Genomic DNA, 18775 nt, shown 5'->3' on the forward strand with positions numbered 1-18775 from the left:
TTGATTTTTTAAGGAAATTGCAGCAGGAGTTTATAGTATTCTGAATAAAATGATTCTGATTTAAAATGATTCCTTCCTAAAGATACTACAATAAACATAATACAAAGCTCATGCCAATTTAAAGACACCATTAAGAGTTTCAAACCCATACCCTGTTAATGACAAAGCTGGCCTAATGTTCTGCTGAAACTCCCTTGAAATTCTTAATAATTTTTTAACAAAAAGCCCCATATTTTATGTTGTACTGGGCTCCATAAATTATGTAGTCAATTCTGATTAATGATAATCTAATATGAATGTCCCACTTCCTTTAGGTGAAAATGCTCCTTAGGTTCCCAAAGTTGGGGGCGATTGACTATAACCTGGTATCTCATCATTGTGAAAATCTTCCCCAGAATTACAAGGCAACTGTGAGAACACTGAGCATCCCTTTCCTAGACCTTGTTAGAGAAAATTGTCTTCAATTAAAAGGGAGAATGGACTGATCTGCTTCAACTTTCAATTTTCTCCTGAGGTGTCTTGTTGTATGCAACTAATTTGACAAATAAAAGCTTGTATATGTAATGCTTTAATGTGCTTCTCATAACTACCAGCTTCATTTGATTTAATTTTTAAACATTCATTTTAACTATTGATTTATTCATTTTTCTATATTTTTTCTCTCATTTCTTTTGCATGCAAAGCTTTTTGTTTCTTTTATGGACTGCAGTGTAAGCAAACCCATTCAACAACTCTACCTCTGGAACCACTTTATCTACAGATTTAGAAAGTAGCAAATTAACTGGAGGGGGGGAGGGATTTGGACAAAGTCTTCAGTTCATACTGTGTAATCAGTGTTTTTTTTTTTTAAAGTAAATATTATTTCTGCTAATGGGTGTTATTGATGATATCTTTATCTACTAAGTATAAATAGCATAGTTCCCTTTAGAAGAATGAAACTTGTACTCTACATGTTCGATTCTATGCGCTAGAAACAGGTACACTGTGTGTTGGAACGGGGACAGGGATGTCTGAAGGGCATATAGATGCCAATATTTGTGTATTTACAGGATTCTGTTATTGGGTCAAGAGAATGATCAGTCCCAAGCATTTGTCTTAATTCTTTCTACATTAAAATTAAGCAACTCTTTCCCCATGAAAAAGGAGATTCAGACTTTTACCAGTGCAAAGCATGAAAGCAAAATGCTAATTTTGCGGAATTTCCATCTTTGTGAATCATTTTTCCTCCTCTTTCCTTCTCCCTGTCCCATACATTCTGAAAATATACACACTTCCAAGCCATCCTAAATCGTATCTTTTTAATAAGCACATAACTCCATAACAGTCCTAATTTTTAACTCAACTTGACTCCACTATTTAAAATGTATTATTTAGACAAAGACTTCAAGATATCTTCAATTTTAAGAATTCAAAAGATGTGATCCAGAGAAAGAAAACTAAATTTGAAAACTTAGGTGTCACAGAAGAGCTTTGGCTAAGTCAAACATCACTCAGGAAGGCACAATGCAGTCAAGGGGAATCCCTGGATAGAAATTCATTAACATCAGGCTCTCAAATCACATTTACTTGTACAGCTTAACAATCTTTTGTAGGTTCAGATAGATAGTAAGCACCAAGACTCCAAGGAACTGTTTTTTTTTTTCAAGCTATATATTATTTCCTTCAAGCTCTAAGCAAAGTCCTGAGCTATGAACTAATTCATAGGATCTTCTATTCACCAGTCACTCGCCCTCACTCTTGGCACTGATGAACATCTTTTCATGAGATGTTATTTCATTCCTTTCCCACTCACGCAGGACTGAGTAGTTGTTATTGCAGCAGTCTTTCCTGAGATTTGCCACTTGAGCACTCATTTCTCTGGTTCTTCTGCCATTACTAATTCATTCCAAGTGTGTGGGGAAAGAAGGGCAAGGAGGAGGAAATAGAGGAAAGAATTTCCATACACATTTGTTACAGATCCCTGTAGATTTATTTTCCACCTGCATTCAAAGTGCTGTAAATAATTCCCACTCTAACTCAGCTTGCTGACATGAAGAGCCAACTGCATACTAAATTTGTTGTGATGGAAGACATCTGCTCGTCCCCCTGGGCTTATATCCCCTTCACAGTGAGTAAAGGGAATTGAAGATGCCTTTCATCTTCCCTCAAATGGGGTCAGTTGGCCTTCGTTCTCCTCAATGGGATTACCTTTTGACACATGAAGTGATCCCCCGAAACACATTCCTCAGAAGTAGAGATACACCATCTGTGCAAGCATGTAGGATTTTGCCTTCTCTTTGCTTAGCTTAAAATGGGCTCCAATTTTTGAATCACAGATCTCTCCAATCAATTCTATATTTCTCCAGGAAAATATGATCAAGAAAGTTGACTCTTGCCCCAACTGTTTCTCAGCCTTGCTTTCTCCTTTAAATAAATATACTTCTAAGAAAATATCTATAAATCACACTAACATTTTTGTATTGTTATTGAAGTAAAAGCAGCATACTGTTTGCCTTAGGTCAGAGTTCACATTTGCATAAGCAATGGAATGAGATGTTGGGATAAGTACTACATTATTCTTAGTTTCATATTTCATTGATTCACTGTATAGAAACCACAAATTCATGAGTTTAGTTTCCCATAGACTATTTAATAAATTTTACTTACTGCTACCAAAAAAAATTCAAGGGTGATTGATGATGTATAGATAATGTATGGAGTTAACAACAACTCACAAAACTTGCCTTACTACAGAGAACATACTTTTAAAATGTAATTCAGAGATTTGAAGAAAATGATCCCTTCAAAAATTAATATTTATAAACTATTCTATACAGTATACTACCTAATTCTGATATCTACATACTATTGTGTGGTTTTCAAAATGTTTTTACAAATAATATTGCTTTTAATCCTTTAAACACGTTTATTTCAGCTTTACTTACAGAGAAATAGATATCAGAGATTCAATGATTTGGAATTATAGACTTTAGAATCAGAAGAAAATTTTCTAAATCAACCAAGCTGAGATTCAAAGTCTAGTGTAGCACCTGCTAAATGACATAGGCAAGTTGCTGAATTTCTCAAGGCCTTGGTTTCCTAATATGCAATACTAGGACATAATTTCTAAATCATACGTTTGTTTCAAAGTGGTATTTTTCAAAATGAGTTCTGTTGGCAAGTGTTACTCAATTAAGATTTCCATGGTTAAATAACTAATGGGGTACACTTCTAAATGTTCCTTTACTGCATAACATCTCAGCATGTGTAATACATTATCATGCACTAAGAAATTCTGGTAAGATGAAAAAGTATCCAGCATTTCCCAAACCTATTAGATCATAGAACCTTTTTTCCTCAGAGTGCCTTGACAGTGTTCCACAGATCAGATTCCAGGGAATACTTTTATGATAATATATCTCATCCAGTGATGATGTGCCAAAACATCTTACACCATGCTTGGCACATAGCCATTCAAGAAACAATGGTATTTATTATCATTGTTTGGGGTAAATTTTTAACTTCTCTGAGCCTCAGTTTCCTCATTTGTAAAATGAAGATAATGTTACTGACTTCATTCAGTTGCCATGATAATTAAATGAAATATAATGACATATAGAAGGAGATCATTTATAAAATCCTCATTAATAAATATTGGTTGAAAAAGGTTAACTCCTTCTAGAGAAACTTAGGATTGCTCCTTAGGTCATGCTGGCAGAAAGGAAAATTTATCACACATCTTCAAACACAGCCCAATTTGGAATAAAGATTTCCCCATTTAGAGGCTCAATCTCTCTCCACCCCCTCTCTCTCTCTTTTTCTCCCTCCCCCTCCCTCCCTCTCTCTCTTCCTTTCTCTCTCAATCTCTATCTATTTCTCCCTCTTTCTCTCTCTTTCTCTCTCTCTCCCTCTCTGTGCCTCCTCCCCCCCCCCCCCCACACACACACTGCTTTTCCTAGGACAAACATTAAAATTCAATGGCAAAACTATTGAGCCCAAGAGAAGGATCCAAACTGTCATTACATGAAGATCTATAGTGGAAGTTCTAGATATTCTAATTTAATTAGTCTGGGGTGAGGGCAGGAAAACAGTAGAATTTTAGGAAGCCCAGTTGGTTCTAACATACAGTAAAGATTGAGAACTACAGATCTAAAGCATAAGGCTGTGTAGCTAATTGGAGCTCAATTAATTTTTGCTGTTTATTGATTGATTGATTTAGGTATTAATTCCAAGCAACATATAAAACATATACTTAGCATTCAATATTCAATAAATCATTTCCTGGGAGAATTCAAAAAGAAACTGTGCACATCTTGGAGATAGAAACTTCATGATGGTCAATGGAAAAATCTTCACCTTTTCTTGTAAAACACAAGGCTAACCCCATTCAAAATTATCAAGTGGACATTTTACTGCTCTCTCTGTGCCCTTTTCCTCCCTTGAGAGAACTCCATTTATTTCAGACACCAAATTCTTTACACTCTCTTCTTTCTCCCTTTATACGTACTCTAGGACTACCAATTCTTGCTATCATGTAAATGAATGCTAAGATTACATTACCCCCCTTCCATAGGCCATTATATTATCAGTGAAATTTAGAAAAGAATGTTTGAACATGAAGAGAAAACATTCACATTCTCTATTTTTAAGCAATGAGTTCTCAGACTTTGATGTACATCAGAATCACCTGGGGAAATTATTTAAAATACAGATTACTGGGCTCCACTTTCAGAGATTCCTGCTAGGTAGGTCTAGTCCAGGAATCCTAATTTTTAGTAAAGCCTGAAAATGAATCTTAAAAGTAGTTGTACACATTAGTTTTCATAAAAATGAGCTTAAATGTAGCAGTTTTCCCCAAAATTAGGTCATATACATAAATTTTCATTTAAACTATCTTCAAAACAAGAGTTTTTTTTAATTTTGTATACAATTTTATTGACATTTATTTACATACCAGATAATCATCCAAAGTATACAATTTATGGTACCATCATATAGTTGTACATTCATCACTGCAATCAGTTTTTGAACATTTTAATCACTCAAAATAAATAAATAAATAAATAAATAAATAAATAAATAAAAGTAAGAAGAAAAATAAAAACACTCAAAATATCCCATACCCCTTATCCTCCCCCATTATTTATTTTTTTTTCTTTGTTTTCTTACTCAACTGTCCATATACTGGATAAAGGAAGTGTCAGTCACAAGGTTTGCGCAATTTCACAGTCACACTGCAAAAGCTATATACTTATACAGTCATCTTCAAGAATCAAGGCTACTGGGTTACAGTTCAACAGTTTCAAGTATTTCCTCCTAGCTATTCCAATACACTAAAAACTAAAAAGGAATATCTATATAATGCATAAGAATAACTTCCAGAATGATCTCTCAACTCTATTTGGAATCTGAAACTCTATTTTGTTTCATTTCTCTTCCCCTTTTGGTCAAGAAGGCTTTCTCAATCCCGCAATGCCATTCTCATCCCAGGAATCATGTCCCACATTGCCAGGGAGATTAACACCCCTGGGAGTCATGTCCCATGGAGGGGGATGGGCAGTGAGTTTTCCTGCAGAGTTGGCTTAAAGAGAGAAGCCACATCTGAACAACAAAAGTGTTTCTTTGGGAGTGACTTTTAGGCATAATTATAAGTAGGCCTAGCTTCTCCTTTGCAGTAACAGGTTTCCTAAGGGCAAGCCTCAACATCGAGGGCTTGGCCTATTAAATTTGTAGTCCCCAATGCTTGTGAGAATGTTAGGAATTCCCCAGTTGGGGAAGTTTAATATTTCCACATTTTCCCCCAGTCCCTCAAGGGGACTTTGCAATACTTTTTTTATTGTCTGTCAAATCAGCAAGTATTTTTTTAAATAGTTTCCCATAAATGAATTTTCTTTAAAGCGATCCTAAATACAGTGGTTTTACTTCAAAGTAGATGGTAAACATGAGTTTTTCATTAAAATCCATTTGGATATAGCAGTTTTACTTCAAATTAGATGATAAATGTGAATATTTATTAACTCTAGTAGGTTATCTATGGATTACACTTTGAAAAATACTGTTAAAGGTTAGGAAGAAAGCAAGGAGGTATCAAAGGTTGAACTAGTGCATCAACAGCTATGAATCAGATGTTGTTGTCTAATTTGTTTCCTAACGAGTCTGTCTTTAACCTAATATGATCAAGGAGAAAAAAAATTAAGCTTTCAATTTTATTTTGCTTTAGACTAAAATGATAAATTGCATTATTTTAGAGCTTTTCTGGCAAAATTGGAACTACCTAAGGAATACATGGTAGGTAGGGATCTTGCCTTAGGGAAATCAGCTGGATCATCTGATTACAAACCTAGACAATGAAAATTATTTCCAAATAACCTCACTGCATTTTACTAGCACTATATTAGGTCCTGTATTAGCCATCTGCGGGAAAGCAGCAATACAATGAATCCCAATTAGTTTCAAACTGTATGACCCTTATCCTCTAAGGTCTATTTCCTAGCAAGCAATTTAAAAGTAGCCTGAACAGCCTTGAAAAGCTGAAGGAAAGCAAAGCATTCTTACTTATTATACGATTTTCTGCACATCTAACTGTGCCAAATGGCATTATTAATTAACTCTTACAGATAATGAAAAATTTCTGCTCAATGCTACAGTTTTAACTTGCCTTTAGGAACCATTTCTTTATGCTTCTCACAGTTACGGAATTTTATGTCCAGATGCACAAGCATATTAAAATCATTTTTACTTTCAAAAGCCTCTCTCCACAGAGACTGATATCATGAAAAATGGGATTCTTCCTTAAATTTTCAAGGCAATCCTATTTGCAAAGATAAGAACATCCTTGTGATAGAAAACCAACATATGATGTGCTTGGTTTCACACCCTGCAGAATCTTAACTGTGTAGTTTTCAGACCACAAACAGCTAATTGGCCCAGCTGTACAACAGTGTGTATCCATAACACAATGTATATATCAAGATATACACAAAAATAATGATGACTGTGTTTCCTCATATCAAGTAAAACAGATTAATGTGGCCTGATCAGAATTGTCTTTTTACCCAAGTTTTCAATTGAATGGAATGTTCAAACTAAAATATTCAAATATTCAGATTTTTCAACTTCAAAACAGAAGTTTTTGCTTATCAGTCTTTACCAACCATACAACCAAAGAAACTTCCATCCATACAATACCTGCCATAACTTATCTTTCCTCAGTATCACCTGGCACATCATACAGATGCTTGCAAGGAACTGTGGCTTCACTTCTGCTGCAGCTTTACCAACTTTAAAAAAGATTTGGAGAAGTCTGTTAATCAAGTCATGTTTGCAATTCTACAAAGAGGCTCTCTTTTGCCTGGAATCCCAAACATTTCTTAATTATCAGAAAAGCCATGAAGCAATTAGCATTCATTTGGAAAAAAACTTTCCCAATGTACAAGTTGACACTGTCTTATAAACCAAACAGACTCTGAAAGTTGTATGTGGAAAAGATGATTAGGAATCACAAGCCAAGAATTCAGGTCCCCTCACTGCCACTAACTGGCTAGAAAGTGTGAAGGAAATAAAAATATAGAACCAGTGACTATCTTGAATACATTAAATTCTTATTACAATAAGCAAAATTACCTTGCCCTGTCAGTATTTCAGGATATAGATATATTTCTCTGGATATAGAAAAACAGCTCAACCTGCCATCATACCTTCAAGGAGAGAGTGGGTTCCCGTTCAATCAATGATAAGAAAATCATTGTAACCACAGTGAAGGTCACAGAAGTGGAACTGTTTTTTACCTTCATGAGCCTATAGACTAGACATGTACCTAGGAAGCTATACAAAGCTATGGAACTGATTACATGCTGAATCACAATTCAGGAAAGGGAGAGCTAAATGGAGCTGGAGTTCACAGACTATTCTGTAAGTGGAATTTAAGTATCTCTGCTAAGAAGAGACAAAGGAAAAGGATAGCATGATATTATTTTATCATTATTTTTATCCCTACACTTTCCCCCACCATCCAGCATCAATAAGGGTTTTCCATATGCATTGCTTTCAAGCTAGAAATGAATCAAGCTCTTAGCTTTTGAGCTTTAGGTAAATTTTACCAATTTTTAGCAAAGAAAAGAAATTTGAAAATTGTGGCTTTGATTGCAAGATCAAGGTATTTCATTGAATAACTCAGTTGTTTTAATTCAAGAAGCTTATCATTAATAAGCTTCTGAGCCAAGGCCATAAAACTAAGGTTAGGGAAATCCATGTGAAAGATTTACTCCTAACCAATTTTCCTACTGCAGAACAGTTTTTGATCAATAGAAAAGAGAAAAAGAAAGACAGAAAGAGAAAAAGTGAGAGAGAGAGAGAGAGAGAAAGGAAGGAATGAAGGAGGGAAGGAAAGAAGGAAAGAAGGAAAGAAGAGAGGGTGGAAAAGAATGAAATGGAGGGAAGTCACTAAGTCTTATGTGTTACTTGGATTCTTGAGAGGAGCTAAGTCCCAATTTGGAAGGACAAAAATATAGAAATCCCCAGAAGAGTTTAAGGGGAATTCTGAAAAGAAAATATAGTTATTGGCTTTATAGGATGTATCCTGGGAGATAGCAAAACTTATAGAGAAATCTTGCATTCAACTGTCTTCTGAATGGCAGAATTACTATGTCTAGGCAACGAACCTATGAACACTCACCCCAGAGTGTTCCAGGGAATGAATCCAAAATCTCTGTCCCTTCTCAACCAAGAGCCTTGTGGAAGTACTGTTAGACCATTGAACTCAAAGACTTGAGGTTGGGGTGGAAAAATCACAGAGCGTGAACCAGATATGGAGACCTTGGTGAGACCACAGGCATCACAAAGGTTGATCAGAGCAGAGATCAATGTCCATGACCTTGTAGGCTGATCCACCACTGGGGAAGCCAAAAGGACAAGGGAATTTTCCCAGGTGCTCCCTCTATCACCAGTGCTGGGTTTTCTATAAGCCTCTCTTAAGCCCAGATGCCCCTGAGAAAGAAGCCAAGAAGGAAGGTAGGGAGAGGCCTCTACTAACTGAGCCATTAACCAAGAGAAAACTAAATTGTAAACCAAAAGTGAGTAACCTTGAGTTGACAAGATCCATTAGAAGTTTAGGAACCTCTAAGCTCTGGAGAGTTCAGTTATAAAGAAAAAAAGACCTCAAATAGTTTTTGTACCCATGAATTTATAGCTCGAGAAATATTTGTACCCACTATATGTGTGCATAAGTACCCAAAGACTCTAATGTAGTGCATACGTGCACTGCGGGCAACGTAAACTTCAGGTCAAGGTCAATATAGCCCAAGGGCAGAGTCATTCCCTGTATGAGACTGGGCCAGCAAAGAAATTCATGGAAGTTTATTTTTATGCCCCTAGCTCAGCTTCTGACTTGCTAAAAGGATCAGGTTCTCTTCTCTGGGAGATGAGGAAAATCCAATCACCACAGTGTCATCTCAGATCTTAAATGTAGAGGCCTGGTCCTGTATATATGAGACCAATGGTTGGAGGAGGAACACAGGCTCTGAGCCTGCAAGAGGAGCCAAGTCAGGGTTGAGAGATGTAGTGAAGCCAGAGCGAAGCCAGAAGGCCAGAGAAGAAAGACACTTGGGCCTCTGACAGTGACTACAGAAGAGAGAAAGGCACTATGGGTAGCTTGGATTGGTATGCAGACCCACATTTCTGCCACTTTTAAGCAAAGGGAGCTGCTTAACTCTGCATTGCAAGGTCCACCAGAAACCCAACTCACCTTAGGAAGATCTCTCTGCATTCTGGTCATAAAGCCTGGGTAGGCCATTTTGCATCCTTCTCTTCATGTCCATCATCCCACCCACAGCCACTTCTGTGCCCCTCTCAGGGTCAGAGGAATGTTTCACCTATTCCTGAATGCCCTTCAGGGACCATGGGAGACTCAGAGGACAGTCTCAGGCTGGCCTGATGGCAGGTTCCATGACATTTCTCCTCTCGAGTGGCTCCTCTTCAGAGAGTCCAAGACAGAGAATGTGACTCAATTTCCTTGTGTTCTCAGGTCCCCCAAACCTATAAAGCTGCTTTTTTTCCCACCCCATGGGGATGGACCCTAGAAGTGGCAGGTAAGAGGCCCCTTCTGATGTATTTTTCAACATCTGAGCTCTGAGAAAGACACTCCTATCACCTGGTTGAACTTTTTTCCTTGATGACAGATAAAGAACAATTGTATTATCATACCCCATCCCCAGTTCTATAGGCTGAATCTCAAAAGCTCTAAGCTTGATATTAAAAGTCAAACTTTTACATTCAAAAAAAACTTCTATTCTTCTTTCAAATACCTCGTTATTGCAATTAATAGCTTCTAAGACTGCAGTGTCTTCAGTAGATCCACAAGAGTCAATTTAAGAGCTCAAAGCTGCAAATTTGAATCTGTTTTTCTTTCTTTATCATCCTACCTTGAGGGCAATGCATATAAAAGCTCTTGCTTCAGCTTTAAAAGTAGGAAAAAGGGTTGGGATTCAGAAGAATTGGAGAAAGTACATGGATTAATATCAAAATCTTACATTGCCTCAGCATTATCATCACTTCTCAAAGTGTTCCATGAAATTATATCACCACCTGCCCCCAAATTTGGTGAGTATAGCCCAGAACTTCCACCCCAAGTGAAAAAATTTCTTTAAGAACTAAAAAATACATATCTATGTGGATTTTGCATGTCATTCCACACATACTTATATTTATTTTCATGGAAAGATAGGTTTTTCTAAACAAAATCTTCAAATAGAGGTAAAACCCCAAAAAGATGATGCATGTGTGTCCATGTGTATGGTACATACTGTGTCCCCATAGGTCTGTTTTCGTGGTTTGAGGAATCCAGATAAGAGAACATGGCATTCTTGGGTATACATTTGTGCAAACAGAGAAGCTGAGATGTAGGATCTGAAAGGGCAAGAATGTTGACATCAGGCCCCAGGTGTGGTAGTGAAGATAAATAGGGTAGAGAGATAAAAAGAACATAGAGATGGAGAAAAACATGATGTTAGAAGGAGCCAGGAAAAATGAATTAGTGGAGTCCACATGCTACAGCCAGAAGAAGTGAAGAGGATTGTAGGGAGTGATTACCTACAGGGAGCCAGTTTGAAGCATCAAAGTTTGCATGGAAATGAGCTGGTCAAGGAGTGGATGCTGGGACATGGGGATAAGGGTGGGTGACCAGCTTGGAAGTTGTAGTTCAGCGTTTACATTTTCTCCACCCTGAAGGAGACCCAGGAGATGAGAATCAGTTCCCTCATTAGTTCTCTGGCACAATTCAACAGAGCTATTCTGGAAGCTAACATGGTGACTGACTTTTACCCTTTCTGATCCACTTTTTAAAATTCACGGGTGCATGAAAGTTGGCCTATGGATCCTGAATGAACTTGGGAAACTGATAAAATCAGAGTAAATGTGACCGAATCCTGGGTCTGGAACATAAGAACCTCACCCAATGATGGTGCACACATAGTTACTCCAAGAAACTCCTTTCCCTACCTTCATATAATTAGTGGGGATGATTCACGACTGGTCTCTGCTCTTAGAAGATCATCAGTTCTCATGTGAGGAAGGGAAATCCTCATCCAGATAGGTGACTGGGCTTCCCAAAGCCTTATAGTAGCAAACCCATTAATAGAATTCTTCTGTCCCTATTCCTAAAAAAGTTCCCTGATTCAAGGCCTAAAACATGTTGAACATTCTAGGTTTGCTCCCATTTTTAGGCTTCCAAGTTAAAAAAAAAAAAAAAAAAAAAAAAAAGAGAATCTGAATGCTTTGTCTTTCTTGTGAATAATAAGATTCTTTTTGGATACTGCCTCCAATAAGTTGACCAAGCCAAGAAAACAATAATAATAAGTAATGAAAATCTGATTGTTTCTCAGTAATCCATTCCTTTAATAGTTTAAATTTTATTGAAAATGGCCTTCACAAAAAGACTTCACAGCTTGCCTTCAAGTTATACCAGGTCTTCACACAAAATGAAAGATTTCTACATCTATAAAATGACAATATTTTCTATGTCCTTCTTTTCTTCTAGCACTTCAAGTGTCTTTGAATAATAAATTAAAGGGAGAAAATTATATATACAAAATATAAAATTCATATTATATTATTGGCTAGGTCAGAGCTTCTAAAAAATAATTTGTCCGAAAGACCCCTAAAGGTATGCGTCTGGAAGAGTTCTCCTAAATGCATCAATGAATGGAAGCACCGAATGCATAAATGATAAATGTGCAAAAAAAATGAATCAGATATTCACAGTGTATGACACCAAGTTTGCAACTAGTCTGAAAGACAGCCTTATCTGGTTCTTGTAATATCGCAACCTCAAGTCAAATTCCAGCACAGAGCTTTTCCTATAACTTAAGAAAAAAATCATTCTCCTTCCCTAGACCAGTGTTTTCTAAGCCAATTTATTTTAAATACAAAACCTAAAGAACTTGATTAGCTCCTTCTGTCCCTTCCAGGGCAACATTTGCAATATGAGGATAAAGGTGTAAGGAGAGACAGAAAATTTATATTCAGGCTCATGCTAGCTCAAGAAATCAAATATTTGGAGTTAATCCCAAGGAGGTGCCATGCAGCCTGCAATTACAAAGAGAAACACACCAACGGGGAGGTAAAGGAAAGGAAAGGAGGGCAGGAGAAGGGAAGGAAATGTCTCAGGAGAGACACACCACAGACACGGCAGAAGTGTATGAGAGACATAACCTTCTGCAAAACCAGAACAAACAAGCAACTCTCTCTCCCTTTAAAGCCAGGAGAGCTACAGTTCTACTGGAGCTGGAGTTGCAGTCTCTAGAAGACTAACTTCGATTTTTCAGTTTCCTTTCTTCTGAAAGGGAAGGGAGACCAGTTCCTCCTTGACACACACATGCACACATACACACACACACACATACCACTTTACCTTTGAATAGTGTAAGACACATGGCAGTAAGAAATACTTTTATTACTGTAAATTCATTTATAAGTGAATTGCCCACTCAAATTTATCACCATCGGGATTCATTATAAATAGTTTCATAAACATGGAGATGTTAATTTTTTTAAACTAACTACAGTTAGTTAGTCTTCATTTCCATCTGATGTTTGAGTACCTATCCTTTATGGGCCATCCTATAAGGTTTGTTACTACATAAACACTTTAACATGTTGTGGATTGGGTAAAACAAGTAATAACAAGCATTGAAAATTTTATGTTTTAAACATTTGTAGAATTTACTTTAACTCAAGCACTGGAATTGACAATTCAAAGGAATTGCTCCACTAAAAACCACAATATAGCTCAAATTTAAAACACACCAATTTTTTCACTGTAACATCCCCTCCTCCCAAACTTACACAAATACCAATGAGAAACATAGAGTTCAAACCTTTTCAGTGTGATGTGTGCATAAAATTTTACTTTAAAGAAAGGGAGTACTTACAATGTGCCAGGCATTGTGCTAATTGTTTTTAAATATATTATCTCATTGAATTCTCAGACTAGCCTCAGGAAAGAATTCTACTATTGTCCTCATTTTATAGATAAGGAAACCAAGTCAAAGAAAAAATAAACAGCTTGTCCACTGTAACCCAACTGCTAAGCAGCATAGCTGAAATTGAAACTCCAGCATTCTGACACTAGGAGCCAATTCCCAACCATAATTAACAACCACACATATGGATCCATTAACACTAAGAACTCCATCCACCAGGGAAAAATGGGAAGACTGAGGGTCCAAGTTACCGGGGAATTTCCAGCCTACAAAATTTCCAGCTGGGATATCCTATTCCCAATTGCCCTGTCTCTGGAGCAAGGCAGTTAGTTGAATGTCACCATGTCCACTATTTTCTGATGAAATTACACTGTAGAACGTTTAAATCTTGAAGCTTGAACATCATTTTTGTATAGATCTGTGCATTAATGGGGAACGTTCAGGAAAACCAAGCCCAGCAGAAGCTTTGTAAAGCTACTGTAATTTTGATTCTGGTTCAGAAGCTCAATCTGTATATGCTGTACGTATCTTTAATTCTGAGATTACACAAGGTGAATTCATCAACGAATACGAACCCCTCCCACGTCTATCTGTGCTGAAGCACGACATTCAGTTTCATTTCCTGTGGATTCCAGCATGGGGGAGTCACTTCAGCTCACGGTTGGCAGGGACCCTAAAGGTCATCTTTCCTTGTGACTATAGCAAACACTTGGAAGCAGAAAGGTCAGCCACAATATCTTCCCATTTTCTTTGGAGACAAAGTAAGAATAAAAAAATAGAAAGAAATCATGGTTTGTGACCAAAGACGAAACCAGACAACTGATAAAATATCTGTATTCTCATGCTGGCAGCAGAAAACAAATGCTTGGGCTTGAACAAAAGAATAGAGATGTTTATTGAATTTTAAAGAAATGTAAAATTTGAGGGAGGATTTCCTTTTCAAAGAAAAACTTAATTGAAGCCTAATAGCAAGAGAAGAGCTCCCCAAAATAGTGAAAGGAGGATTTCAAGAAGTCCTTTCCTCGTTGTGTCCCATATGGGCGCTGAGCTTGGATCCTCACTTTGTCTCAATGTAAAGTGAAATGAAGGGTCTAAAACTAAATGCCTGAGAGTTCAAACAAAACATAAATAATGGAATTATTTAACAAATTTTATGGGAAAACAATTCACAATAATCTATTTATAATGATAAAAAATAAGAATCAAGATTCAAGGTGCAGTGGCTTGGGTGCTGTAACAAAGCAGTAGACTACTTGGCTTAAACAACAGAAATTTACCTTCTTGCTGTGCTGGAGGCTTGAAGTCTGAAAAATCAAGGGTCGTGCTTCTAAAACGGGAGACTCTATTCCATGGCTCTCTCCTGGCTTTTGGCGCATGGTGGGCAATCCATGGTGTGACTTGACTTGTGGCCGCATAATTCTCTCTCCATCTCCATCTGTTTGTGTCCAAATTTCCTCTCCTTCCAGGGACTCCAGTCAAACTGGATCAGGACTCACCTTAGTCCAGCTTGGCCTCATCTTAACCAATGGTATCTTCAAAGACTGTATTTGTGAGTAAGTTCACAATCACAGGAGCAGGGATTAGAACTTGAACATGTCCATTAGGGTCACAATTCAACCCACAACACAGATTGTAGGAGATTTCAGATGGAATCAATTGGTTTTGGAAAGTCAGATGGACCGAGTTCACATGCACACTTTTCCCCTTATCCATATGTCTTGGGCAAGTTACTTAATATCTCAAATAATAAATTTCCCCATCTATTTAATGGGTATAATAATGCCTTCCATATAAGGTTCTTGTGAGAGTTAAATATAGTAATGTTTGTAAAATGCTTGGCACTCCTTCCTTTCCTCTCTCCCTTCCTTCCATTTTCCAGATCTCCCAGAAATCAGAAACGTCTGGTGCAAAAACATCTTACATTGAGATAATTCCCTGAACAGTTTGCAAAACCCCAATACAACACTATCTATCACAATGACATTATAAAATATTCATTTGATCATAATAGCAGCAGATGAACTTCACATCACATAATCTTGCAAAAATCATTGCGTTTCATTTGTGATATACTTGCGGGAAAAGTTTTCGAAATGTAATTCATAGAAAATGTTTCTGAATCTTTTCTTTGTGAAACACGACACATCCAATTCGCTGAAGCCACAACTTGCTGTTTGAAAAGAATTAAGATGCATTATCTAGATTTTCAGTTTTTAGTATCACAGAGCAATGGAAATGGAATTTTATGCTTAAAAGAGATAGAAAGTCATATGCAAACAACTAAATTTGTATGAGCTGTATGTGTGTAGGCCAATAATTTAAGTCTCAGAAGTTTTATGTATGGCTTTCAAATCAAGTGAAAAAAACTCCTAAGACTTATACAAACTACATCAAGTCCTTTTTGGAACAAACTGAAGCATCATTTTCCAAAAACAAATGTTGTACATTGATATGCAAAGCCCACACTGGATGGTAGGTTCTTTGCATACAGAGAACACCAATTTCTTTCTGTAAAGCACTTACAATCTAGATAAATCATCTAGTGGCATGTTGTCATTATGACTTTCAACTATATCCATTTTGTGAGCCAACAGTAAACGAGTCATACTTGCACTTTCAAATGCTTTACCAAAGGCTTTGGTTTCTTAGAGGATGTTTTAAATTAACCTCATCACACACAATGCCACTTTATAGAAATCCCTATAAAGAGGAATTTATCATTTAGATCTTACTGTGGTTGGAAGAAATGATGGCAAATTATGTTTAATTAGGCCATTTATATACTGTGCATGTGAATAGATATAGTGCAATTGTAATGGATCTATTTGTATACATATATATATGTCATTGTATATGTATAACATTTTATAATCATAATTCCATTTTTTTGTATTATGCACCATTTTTGCTGTGCAGTGCAATACCGTGCCATTTTCATTTCAACCACAGCTGTATCATTGTTGCTGCCAGATCTGTTTTTTGGAGAAAATGTACAATTTAAAATTGTTTTTTTTTCTTTTTTTTATCAGAAAGGAAAGTCATCAAGAATTAGATTTTATTTTAGGAACAAAGTAAGGTTTCATGGGAGAAAAAAACAAAGCCTTGGTGTAGAGAAGGTTTGTTCATTTTCTATAGCATTACTGAAGTGTCCGTATGCCTTGATAAATCTATCAATGTTTGGATCAATCTAAATGGGAAAATGACTTAATTTAACTCTCTTTTGGTATCTCAGCAAAGGTAAGTTGTCTATTTTGAGAGCCTTGAGGTGTCTCTAACTGGGTAGTTTTATATTTTACTGCATTTGTGAATGAAACCCCAATTACCCAGTTAACTTGCCTCAGTTTCCCCAAGTAGAAAAGGTGGGAGGTCAATGGGTGGAGGAGGAGGTGAGGGGAACTTCTGGGAGCCTACCTGGTGGATGAGTTGCCTAAAGACCAATATCTTGTTTTCATAAAAACCTAGGCAAGAGACAGATCATCAGCAGGATGGAGATAGATTCAATTAAACTAAAGCTCTATTATTTCATGTTCTCTAGTGTCTCTCTTTCAATGCCATCATGGAAGAACTAGGAATCTCACTCAAGAATCAGAAAAAGTTAAAGAAAAAGTCAAGAACTAAGGGGAAATCCTCCTTTACAAGTATCCTCACTTGTCATCAGAGACGAACTCAGAGAAAAGAGACTGTGGCGTGAGCCAAGAAAACACCTGGAGGAAACTTTCAGGGAAATAAATAAAAGGGTACCCTCACAACAGATTTTTAGTGAAAGGATTTCTGACAAGTGTGCAGTGTCTTTCTGTATATCTATATACATAAACTCAGATTATGTATACAGATACAAGAAACACAAAAGTTTAAAACGATCACATAGATGTTACTTGGGACGTGCCACCGGTTCTTTCCGATTGAATTTGTATACTCACTTATTTTGCATTTTCTCTTTCTCCCCCCAATAAATCGCTGTGTGTGCTTTCTAAATAATAATAAAACAACAGGGTGATTTTTTCCAGAATGAACTTGAGTGTCAATTGCTCCCCAATTCTTGCCCCCATTTACAATGTCCCAAATCACAGCTAAGCATCCTCAGTTGTCAACTCTGCTATTTTGATGAATCCTCTTACCTGCTTAGCAAGACACAGTCATTTCCAACTGATTTTAAAAATGCTTTTAGTTTGTACCAAGCACCTAGATATTATAGTAAATTGAACCATTCATCTTTGTGTTTCAAAATCTAACTTTATAAAGAGTTTAAAGTAATTTGGAACCTCAGTGAATAGATGATAAAATATATAAATAAAGGGGAAATGCATTCATAACATAAAAGTTCCCATGGCATCCTGAACACCGTTCTGTGTTCTGGGGATACCATGGTGAGGAAGACAGATATGGTCCGAGCTCCCACATAATTTATTGTAAAATGAAGATGAAAAAAACCTTTTATTGTTCAAAGCAGAATTCGCACTCCCTTGAGAAAAGTGAAATGCTATGGGAGTTCTCAGCAGTATTCAATCTGGAGCAGGAACAAGGAAGGCTTTCTGGAGGAAGAAACAGCTAAGTTGGGATCAGAAAGATGACTTGCAGTTCATCAGGTCAAGGGGGGAACATAAGACGGGGAAGTCAGCCATCTAGATAAGGAAACAGCATGTGAGAAGGTATGGAAATTAGAGAGAACAGGGCTCAGATGTTAGAAGAACAGAAAGTACTTTGCTGTGGCTAAAAGGTAAAATGTAAAGGGCTCTAATACCTGGCAGGTAAGAATCATTCTGGCTGAAGGTCAAGAAAGAACTGATGGAAGGAAGCCTAGAAAGAGGAAAGGAGAGAGGAACTAGAAGGCTGTTTCGGTAACCCAGGGAAAAGATACCGTGGCTGATCCGGGGTAGCTGTAGAGGGGCCATCGGATGGTAGAGATAATTTTGAGGCACAATCCAGCTGGCCAGGAATTCAGGAAGTGGTCTGAGGGAAGATGTCCAGATTTGGATGCAGATTAACTGGGGAGATGGAGGTTCATTCATTTTCGGGAAATAAAGGAAAGTGGCAGACACTGGCTTAATGTTTCATGTAACTAAATCTCTTTGGTTTCTTTAGGATTATCCTATAACTACAAGAAATTTTTAATCTGGTCTACCCAGAATTTAAGTACAAAAATATTCCAGATATGAAAAGAAAAAAATGTTTAAATGGCAATAACAGATTTAGCACAGATATTTTGCTGTGGTTGTAATCAATATCCAGATTTAAGATCAATCAAACTTTTTCTTAACAATGAATAGAAGAAAAAGTGGGTCATAAGGAATGCATTAAGATACTTGCATTAAAAACTTACA

At 36.9% G+C, this 18775-nt stretch overlaps 1 protein-coding gene across 4 annotated transcripts in view; it reads left to right on the top strand.

The window, feature by feature from the left end:
* Positions 1 to 17440, top strand: part of GRIK1 (glutamate ionotropic receptor kainate type subunit 1) — a 421057-nt gene extending 403617 nt beyond the window's left edge. For 2 of the 4 annotated variants that reach the window (XM_037826101.1, XM_037826175.1), the window contains 2 exons: positions 16484 to 16570; positions 16990 to 17440. In XM_037826101.1, the coding sequence (XP_037682029.1) occupies positions 16484 to 16570; positions 16990 to 17145 (243 nt within the window). In that variant the 3' untranslated portion in view covers positions 17146 to 17440. The remainder of the gene's footprint in view (positions 1 to 16483; positions 16571 to 16989) is intronic. The other 2 variants (XM_037825939.1, XM_037826017.1) reach the window with 2 other exon arrangements.
* The last annotated feature ends 1335 nt before the right edge of the window (positions 17441 to 18775 follow it).

Source organism: Choloepus didactylus, chromosome 1 (genome assembly GCF_015220235.1).
Source record: "Choloepus didactylus isolate mChoDid1 chromosome 1, mChoDid1.pri, whole genome shotgun sequence".
Taxonomy (NCBI): domain Eukaryota; kingdom Metazoa; phylum Chordata; class Mammalia; order Pilosa; family Megalonychidae; genus Choloepus; species Choloepus didactylus.